The sequence below is a fragment of the Stegastes partitus genome, unplaced genomic scaffold (genome assembly GCF_000690725.1).
Source record: "Stegastes partitus isolate 25-593 unplaced genomic scaffold, Stegastes_partitus-1.0.2 Scaffold900, whole genome shotgun sequence".
Taxonomy (NCBI): Eukaryota; Metazoa; Chordata; class Actinopteri; family Pomacentridae; genus Stegastes; species Stegastes partitus.
In genome coordinates this window covers 10,867-21,279 of record NW_007578631.1, presented here as the reverse complement: position 1 = coordinate 21,279, position 10,413 = coordinate 10,867, and the positions used below count along the sequence as shown (strand labels likewise).

The window sequence follows — 10,413 nt, the reverse complement described above, 5'->3', positions numbered from 1 at the left end:
GGGACCAACTTCGGGTTCAGTGTCTTGCCCAAGGACACTTCAGCTGAGGAGGGGCCGGGGAACAAACTGCCAACCTCGCGATCAGAGGACAACCGCTCTACCACCTGAGCGACAGCTGCCACCTAACAATGAGTTAGAGCCTTTGAAAACAATATAACATTGTTGATCTAAAATGTTATTTTACTGTTTCTAGAAGCTGGATCTGTTCAGTAAAGTCAAAACAGTTTTTGCTGAGTGTTTAATCACACAGATTTGTCTGTTTTTGCAGGGTTAGGGTTACATATAGAGCAGGGTCTGTCTGATTATCAAAATATTTGACAAAATACGCCAACAGATAGCTCAGTATCAATGAAAACACCTTTTATTGTTTTATTGTAAACTACTGTAGCTTGTGTTCTGGTTATCATTTATTATGTATTTTATGGGTGAACTTTCTCTTTTTTACCAGCACTCTATCTTGGATTATTTAAAGGGTCTGTCTCCCAAATGACTATTAAATAAAATGTATGAAAACAAGTAGGCTATTTAAGCTGTAAATGGTTATGAATAAGACAAGTTCAAAGACACACAGGCACCCTGCCCTCACTGTGATGTTAATGTGAGCTGGGAATATATAGTATATTACATTCATTTAACTTGAATTTGGTGCAGTTGTGAGGTTATTAAACGGTGGAGCCCCCCGGTGTGTTCAGCCCTACTGACGCCCCTGGAAGCGAATAAATGAGTCACAACTCCCACATCAATAACAGTCGGATCAAGATGGCGGCCGAGGGAGAGTACGAGTCCATCCTGTGCGTTAAACCCGATGTCAACGTCTACCGCATCCCGCCACGAGCTTCAAACCGGGCATACAGGTAAACAAACACCTGCCGGTTCCGCTCACGGTGCCGTTAAATGCGGTGTACCGCGGCTCGGTGACGCTCGGTGCCGGTGAGTCTGTCCGCCCGGTGAGTGACTGTCTTCAGACCGCTGGCTTCAGTGTTGTACCGGAGAGGGAGGCGGACGGTGCGTCCAGCGGTTCTAACGAGCCGGTTAACGACTCCGTGTGTCTCCGCTGGCAGAGGGATGACCGGGAGGTTTGTCATCGCTCCGGGTCGGTACGGGCGACGAGCCAGGACCGGAGTCCCCCCCTCTGCTGGGGGACACCGAGATGAGGGCTGCGACTGACCGTTACCGACTTTAACTCGATTAGTTTGGTCTGAAAAATGTTGGAAAACGTCCATTAGTGTTTCATGAAAGCCAGCACGACGTCCTCAAATGACTTGTTAATCACAGAGGAGTCAAAATAATAGAAAATACCCTCATTCAAGAAGCTGAAACCGGACAATTGTTTATTTTATTTTTTAAAGGAAACGATTATTATTAATTTAATAGTTGGCAAAAGCTGAGATCAGGGCTGCAATAAGAGTTATTTTCAAAAAATCCATTAATTTGGTCTCTGAAATGTTGAAAAATGTCAATTGGTGTTTCCGAGATCCCAGTAAGATGTCTTTAAATGACTTGTTTTGTCACAGATGAGCCAAAATAATAGAAAATACTCACATTCAAAAAGCTGAACCCAGAGAATTTAGATTTTATTTAGGAATATATGAATATTAAATAAATAGTAGACAACAGCTGAGATTTTGGCTGCAGCTGACAGTAAAGTTCAGTAAATCCATGAATTTGTTCTCTAAAATGTTGAAAAATGTTAATTGGTGTTTGCAGGATCCCAATAAGACGTCTTTAAATGACTTGTTTTGTCACAATTGAGCCAGAAATCATACATATAAAGCTGAAAATCAAAGAAAAAAAAAAAGACAAAAATAAATAAATGATAATAATAATCATCCCCAAAATGAATAATTTAGATGGTGACAACAGCTGCCCTGGATTTTGACTTTTTGTCAACGCTCTTGAGGGCACCGTTTGCATAATGGCACCAATATTTTAAAGAGCCCAAGGAAAAATGGGTTTGAGTTTGAATTTTCAGCTCTGAGCATTTTTAATTTTTAATTTTTTTTTTTAATCCTGTGTGATGATAGGTTGATCATCTTTGGACTGTTGGTTGGACAAAACAGGCTATTTGAAGACATCTATTTGGGTTTTATGAACTTTCACCAACACTTCAGAGACCAAACAATTAATAGAGGAAATAACTGACATTTAAAATGAAATTAGGGTAACAAATTGTTCATTGACAAATGTTGACTCGTCTCTGCAGGGCAGCTGACTGGAAGCTGGATGCTCCTGACTGGTCTGGTCGAATGAGGATCACAGCGAAAGGCAAAGTGGCGTTCATCAAATTGGAGGACAAAGTCTCAGGTAGGACGTTACTGGTTTTCATACTGAATACCATTAATTCCAAATGGTTTCTGGGTAATTTTCTTCACTGTGGGTTCATTTCCCATTCTAAGATTAAGTCCTGCACCTCTTTGGAAACTTTTGTTTTATTTCACCACTTACATTTTTATTTCTTTCCATAATTGCTTCTGATCTTCTAAACATAACCTGCAGTTCAGCCAAAAAGTCTCAAAAAGTCACAGAGAGAACATTTCTTGTCTTTTTCAGAATCTCTTTAGTGCAAATGGTTTGTTTTTGGTTAATTTTAAATGTGACATGTAGAATACAGAGATTTTGATGAAATTCATCATTTGAAGCTCCGTTTGATTTAGTTTGTTGACCACTGCATGTTGTACATGGGTAGTTCGAGGCCTTCCAGAAAATTGAAAATGTCAATAATTATTTCTGTTTTTACAGTTTCTGGCTGATGAATGGTGTAATTTTGGTAATTTGTTGAAAGGCAGGTTATCTTTAAACCTGCAGGGTTTAGAGGGTTAAAGTAAGTGATATTTTTCTTGTAAAACTGATTAAGAATGTCAAAGTCAAACCTATTTATAAAACACATTCAGAAGCAACAGGAGTTGAACACACAGAGCTTCATCCTAAATAGACAACCCAACCCATCTAAACTAAAAATGGAAGGTATGAAGTGGTGCTTTGTTCATTGTTTTTGCTCATGGTTCCCTGTGTTTCACTTGCCCTGTCATCCTATAGGGGAGCTGTTTGCCCAGGCACCAGTCAAAGAATATCCCGGCGTCGCCGTGGAAACCGTCAGCGATTCCAGCCGATACTTTGTTCTGAGGATACAGGATGATAACGGTGGGATCATAATGTCTCCAGTTAATTTTTTAATTCCCATGAGTCAAAACTAATTATTAATCTTGCCTTTATGAAGACCCTAAAGTCATCCTCTTGTCTTGCCTGCAGGTCGCAGTGCTTTCATCGGCGTTGGCTTTGGGGACCGAGGGGACGCGTTCGACTTTAACGTGGCTTTGCAGGATCATTTCAAGTACGTAGTGATGAGGTGGTTTTGGTGTAAAATGATAAATACTTTCTCCTCTTGGAAAAGAAGGTACTGGCTGGGGATTGCACTCAAGTGTTGTCTGCAAATCACTTCATGCTTCATTCAATTACTATGATTAGTTAAATATCCAATTAAGTCTCTGACACTAAGCCCTCTGAACCCCAAAATCCACCAGCAGGTTTGTAAGGAAAATGGTCCTTAAAAAAAAAAATCCCCAAGTTGACTCCAAAAACTGTAAAAAGAGGCAGAATCATAGGATTTTCAACTTACAACAGTCCTTTTACTCACAAGCTGTTCTGTCAGGGAACTTAAATACATCTGAGTTGATATTTCAAAATGTCTCATTTAAAAATTTGTCCCAAAAAACTCTCTTTGCACTCACCAAACTGTAAAAAAAAAAAATAAATAAATAAATCCATTTAGTTATTCAGCTGAAACCAACAATCACATAACAAAGATTTAGAGACTTCTCAGCTGGACTGCAGGCTGTGTTTACACAGAGCAGAGTATGGAAACAAATTAAAAATGTAAGTATTACAGTGTCTATGGTATAAGGAGACACTATTTTTTTCAGTTTTGATAACACCTGTAGGCACTTGGAAAAATATTTTACATGTTGATTCCAAGTTTTTGTTGTTGTTGTTGTTGTTGTTGTTTTTTTAATGTGTAAAATAAGTTGGAAAACATTCTGCATTCATTAAAAAAAAAAGGGGGGAAAAAAGATTTCTGGCTTTATAACTGTGTCATACCACGCAGAAGATATTTTTGAGTTCTTTTTACATCTAGTCATGGTTGTGCTGTTTCCATAGAGGTGCAGGATTTTATGGTGCAGTGAAAAATGAGCCCATAGTGAGTAAAAATGTGAGAGGAGCAAAGAAAACACTCGGAAACTGCTTTGAGTCCAGAGGGTTAAATAAATCTTTGTTGAAAAAGATTACATGCTGGGCTTTTTCCTCCCAGGCTCATTTTCCAGTTTTCAGGGATCCGACAGGATGTTAATGTCTCCCATATTAAACTTGCTGGCTGTCAGTAATTACTTGCACCGAGTATTGACTCGTCTTGTTTACAGTCACTGCACAATCATTCTGTACCGAGATGTTGTTTTTTTTTTTTTATTGGCTTGCAGAAAGCTGCTTGCTGTAGTTGTCCTGAGAACTGCTGAGCTGCATTGTTTATTCCTGTATCAGTGCTGATGTTGTGTGTATGTGTCCCTGCAGATGGGTGAAGCAGGAGAATGAACTCAGTAAAAGCGCTCAGCTTGGAGATTCAGGACCAAAGCTGGACTTGGGCTTTAAGGAGGGACAGACCATCACACTCAACATAGGGGTGAGAAAAGTTTGACAACACAAAAACATCAAGTTTTTCCCAAACTGTCAAAATGTGCTCTAAATACTCCGAGACAGCTGAGGGTGAAGGTATTTTAATCAGAGGTTATAGCTGAGTTAGCCTGCGATTAGCATGTGTGAGTTTGAATTTCAAATAACTTGATTAAAATGGGTTGTTCTAAATATTTAAAGCAGAAATGTAAAAGACATAAATGTCCCAAAACACATTTTTCTGTTGTCTTAACTTTTATTTAATCCCTCTTCAGCAAGGTAAAAAGAGGGATAAGCCCCGCTCTCAAGGCGCAGCTGGGTTTGGACTCCTCCCACCGCCACCTGGAGGCAAGATAGCTCCTCCCCCTTCATCAGGCTCATCCAATCACAACATAGTCCCGCAGACAGGCGGCACAGCAACAGGTAGAGCTCTTTTCACCTCATTTAATGCTGCAATATCCACCTTGTCTGCATCAGTAACTCAGTCAACCTGAGGATTTAATGGAAGCAAATTAAACTAATTGAACTGCAGTTTGAGAGGAGCGATGTTCTCCTGTTTTGTCCTCACTTAGCGTTTCAGGCTAATGCGACTGTAATTTATACGAGAATCTCGCCTCGTGCAGCTTTAACCGACTGGAGTGACCTAATTTCATTGTCGCTGTGTTAATTAGTGGCTGTTAAATGACTCGTCTGAGCTCCAGGCTGCAGAAAATGAGTGAAATGTGTGTCAGCTCGTGAGCTGCAATCAATGAGCTCTGTGTTGTTCTTGTGTGTCAGGCTGCCTGCTGGAGCTGGACAGTAGTAACTCTAACACAGTGCTTCAGTCCAACCCTAGTTCAGATCTTTGGGGAGATTTCTCTGCTCCTGCAAGGTAGGAAACTACTTTATAATACACCTGCTGAAAGTAGCCAAAGGTATGTGGACGCACAATTACAATGTGACTCAAGTACGGCTTTACTTAAGGTTCTGGATCCAGACTGCTGGGATTTTCTCTTAATCAGCCACAGGTCCAACACTGGCTGCTTTTCATTATACTAACTGAAGCTTTCTTGCATTCTTTTCTCCTGTAATATCTTCTCTGCTATCATGAAGGATCTTCCAAACACTCAAATGCACCAAGAAAAATCAGCAAGGAAACGCATGCACTGTAAAAAAAAAAAAAAAAAAATACAAACAAAAAAACAACAACAACCCAGTAATATTTCAGCAGCTGAAAAAAAAGTACAATGCCAATAAAATGCAGTACTTTTTCCATAATTAACACACATTTTCTAGGTGTATTGTTAAATGATATCATGTGATTGTTTTGGCTGTTTGATGTTTGTATATTTGGATATTTACTAGTAAAAACAATGACATTAGCTTTAATAAATAACAAAGATGTTTTATCATTACGTAGACTTGCAGATGTATTTTAATGTTATGGTTATTTTCAGTTACAAAATCTTTATGCTGTTTTACATTAGACATGTGCATGCATTTTATGCATTTCAAAAATACAGACAAAAATCTGAAATATAAAAAGAAAAAATTCAGTGAAATTAGTTTTTAAAAAAAGCAAACATTAAAACTGATTGGTGTGCGTGTTCCACTTTTCACATCCTCACTGGGAGGAACTACGATGCGAGCAGACGTGTTTGCATAATTAAAAGCTTCCACTGATGTTGTGTGATGAGGCAGAGTTCACAGTTTCATCTGAAAGGTGTTGGATGGGGTTGAGGTTTTGGTTCTTTGCCGGCCCTTCAAGTCCCTCCACACTGAATAAAATTCTCTGCAGAAAAATTGCAAACACAGTTAATAAATTAAAATGAAAAATACAGGTGTATTAATAATTAAGAGGATTGAGACACACCTGTAAAACAGACAACGCTTTAAAAAAAAGGGATTTAAAATGGTTGTAGAGCGTGAGGGGTAGTGTGAGTGTCCACATACTTTTGGCTTTATACTGTAAACGCGCTTGTGACTGTGTGTAAAATGTTTTCGATTAAACTGCATTGTTCAGTTGAGTGAGTATTACACGTAGTATTATTTTACACTAGGCACAACACTGTACATACAAGAAAGTTAAGTAAAAATTTGTTTTTTTTTATGGTATTTGTGTAGTTGTTACACTTTAGTATGTTTTTTCATAGTTAGTTATGGTTAGAAAAAGATTAAGTCAGTAGAAATGTTGTACAATTTGTAAATTATGTTATTTCGGTTGAAGGAAAACTTTGGACATCTCCTTTAACCCTCTGAACTTCAAAGCTGGTGGGTTTGAAAGGTGTGTTTTTTTGTTTGTTTGTTTGTTTGTTATTTTATGCTAAAATGACACAATTTGTAAACCAGAAATTGCTCTAAAAAGTCATTGGATTTTCAACTTTCTGACTGTCCATGCTGTTCAGTTGGAGAAACTAACCAAATCCAAGCTTAAAATGGTGATATTTCATCAAAATCTCTTTTTTTTCATACAAAACAAAAGGCCATTGGCTCTAACTAGATTCTGTAAAAATTAAAAAAAAAAAAAAACTAAATTATATACTCTTTAGCACAACTGTCAAGACATGAGTCACCCAGCTGTAACATTCAGCATTTTTTGTTATCTTTTTCAATTTTTGTACAATAAATAAGGAAATTTTGCCTTTTAAAAAAATATGGCATAACTGTGTCATAGTGCACAAGACATTTCTGAGCTTTCTGGACTTCTATCCGTGGTTCTTCTGTTTCCATAGAGGTGCAGGACTTGAAATTTCAGTAAAAAAAAATGAGCCCACATTGAGTAAAAGTGTGATGGGAACAAAAAACACCCAGAAACTGCTTGGGGTTCAGAGGGTTTCTAACTTATATGTTACAAGAACACTGCTAACATAAGTTTCTGTCTCCAGCTCCGTTCCGCCTCCATCGCGGCCACAGAACACCACCAACTGGATCCAGTTTTGAGTCGGCGGCGGCGCGTTCACGTCGGTTGTGATTTGTCATCTCACCTGCATCTGTGTCCGTCGCTTCCTGTGCATCACGCTGAGAGTAACTCCCACACACTGGTCCCACAGCAGAAACACCACAGAGCTGTAGAGTCATTTCACTCACAGAGAGTTTGATTTCTGTCCAATATCCCCGATAGGAGACGAAGCATTAACGAGCTAAAGCCATCAACGTGATATGAGCCATTTCCAATAATATTTAAGGGCTATGTGTGACGTCCTGAGTAGCAAGTGTTCCTCCTCTGTGTGTCTGCATCGCCTCCCCAGCAGGTGGCCCTCTGAGCAGAGCTTCACCTTTGATCTGGAGTGTATTTATTTATTTTTTTGTCTCTGCAGCAGCTCCCCCTGCAGGCACAGCAGACTACTACACCTCAACGAGACACAGCTGCTTTCTGCAACCTGCTGTGAAATTTGCTACAAAGCTGCTCAACACATGTTAAAGGAAGGAAATTGAGACCATTTTATAATGTTCTAGGATTGGCGCTTGATGTAATTTTTTTTGTCAGACAGCCTTATTGGATGAATGAATTTGAGATTACAGCAGTGGTTAAACTGATTAGAATAGAAATATGTAAAGGAAAGAACATTTTGTGACACATAATGTCATAAGGAAGAATTGTTTTCCTCTAAGAAAAATAAGATTTTTCAAATGAACTAAGTATCTAATGTGCAATTTGATGCCAAATTCATAATGTAGATCCATTTATGGATGCAGTTTATAAGCAAGTGGCAGTAAAATGATGTTATCTCAAATCTGCTTAAATGACCTTTATCAGATTATCACAGGAGTCACTTAAAGCTGGATGAGATACTATAGGTAACATATATACGAGGTGCAGTCACACTGCTTAAATCTTGAAAATTTCTGTTTACAATTTAAAGTCATGTGTTATTGTTTACTACTGGGTACTTTTTTGTTGTTGTTGTTGTGGCAATACTGAAATCAGTAGCCAAATCCAGACATGGATTCTTTGCTGTCATTTATTTGCATTTTTAGAAAAAGCTAAAAAGAATTAAATGTCTTTCTGCTCAGTCGCTGCCGTTTGTCTGCTGGCAGTAAATTGAAACCACTTAAATAATTCACCCCAATCAATTTTTTTGACCTTCTCTAGAAACTTGTAGTTAATTTACCCACTTCATAGTCCAGCTGAAATGAGACGAAGCAGATCAGCGAGATGTAGGACTCATTATCAGAACGTCCTATTTTACCCTGAAAGAAATGTTTTTTTTTTTTTGTTTTTTTTTTATTACATCCTCGTAGAAAAGGCAGGTCGTACACTCTGCATAGCTGCACTTTATGCATTAAATATGCAGTTTGCAATTATTGTCACCCACATTTAAAGTTTAATGTTGAGGGAGCTGCTGCATCTCCCAAACAGTCCCTCTCAAATGAATGGTCATGACAAAACAGACGGGGTACAAATTGAGTTTCCTGCTTTTTCGTGTTTGTGAAAGGACCATGAGGACTTTTTTTTTCTTTGGAAAAATGTTTAGGGAGCTGCAGTTTAAATGCACAGACAGTCCTGTGGTGAACTCTGGAGGAATGTACCGCGTTCAGTTTGACAATCTGAGGAGAGCATTTGGAATTTAAAAAGGAACAATTTGGGAACTGTGCTTCTTCACTGTCTAGCTAAGAAGATCGATAATCATTCACATGTGTGCTTTAAACAAACTGGAGTCAGCAGCTAGTTAGCTTAGCTTTGCTTAGCTTAGCTTAGCATAAATGCTGGTTACAGGGGGAAACACCTGTAAAGCTCACTTGTATATTGTGTTAAATTAACCCCAAATGCCAACCTGTTTCTTCAAATCCCCATAATGCCGAGTAAACGATGTGCTAATCCTCTTGTGGCCTGGAAAATTAAAAACTGCTCCCTTATCGAAGTGATGCTGTGAGAGCTTCAAGTCTCAGCGCTGACGGCAGGAAAAGCTAAATGATTGTGTTTGCTCATGAATGTCTTAATGGCAGCAAATGAAATGTTTCATCTTTGGCTGGTTGTGAATTAAGATTGTGTTTACAGGACCTTTGACATATAAAGCTGTTTTGACTGTGAATTAATTTGCATAGATTTTATTTTATTTTTAAAGATTTGCTGTGATCAAATCACATGAACTGTATTTAAATTGGCATTAAGATATAGGGCTGATTGATATGATTCGTTGACATGTGTGTTGTGTTTACATTGCTCGCACTGCTGGCTAAACTTTGGGGAAAAAACATGTCTCCCATTCCTCACTCATTCCACTCTTGCTGTAAAATCACCAGACTAACACCTTTGATTTATGATCAATTTAATGAGAAAGAGGCAATAAATCCTTTCAAAGGATGTGTGGCATTTTTTGTTTTTCACAATTATGAACACTTGCAAGACATCACAAACAAAGTTAAATTTTATGGAATGCATTTATTACAATATTGTACTTTTATTAGCTTTAGAAACAGACCTGAGGCCTTTGAAACATGAGTTCTCTGTTATGTAACAGACACCTTCAGCGGTAAAAATCAGAACATAAAGGCTAAAAAGGACAAGACTTATTTGATGACATTGAATGTGCGTCTAACACCACAACAGTATGAGCACAGAGTGATCCATCATCGTCTGAAGGTCGACAGGGAGACGATAAGTCAGAAATACCAGCGTGACATAACAGGGTCAGTGGGAGGCAGCGGCCAGCAGAGAGGAGTCATGTGGGGAAGCAGCTGATTAAATGGCCTTAAGCACACAGCATGAAGTCAGTGTGACAGAAAGCTGGTTGTTGGCTTTCCATTTGGTGCTTTTTGAAAGTTTGAGGA

At 38.6% G+C, this 10,413-nt stretch overlaps 1 protein-coding gene across 1 annotated transcript; it reads left to right on the top strand.

Annotated features, from left to right (window-relative positions):
* Window positions 1–759: 759 nt before the first annotated feature.
* necap1 (NECAP endocytosis associated 1) lies at window positions 760–9,946 on the top strand. The gene is made up of 8 exons (XM_008293655.1): window positions 760–854; window positions 2,204–2,304; window positions 3,037–3,141; window positions 3,250–3,331; window positions 4,564–4,672; window positions 4,938–5,085; window positions 5,440–5,533; window positions 7,527–9,946. The coding sequence occupies exons 1-8, from the start codon at window positions 760–762 to the stop codon at window positions 7,579–7,581; spliced, it is 789 nt and encodes a 262-aa protein (XP_008291877.1). The 3' UTR covers window positions 7,582–9,946.
* The last annotated feature ends 467 nt before the right edge of the window (window positions 9,947–10,413 follow it).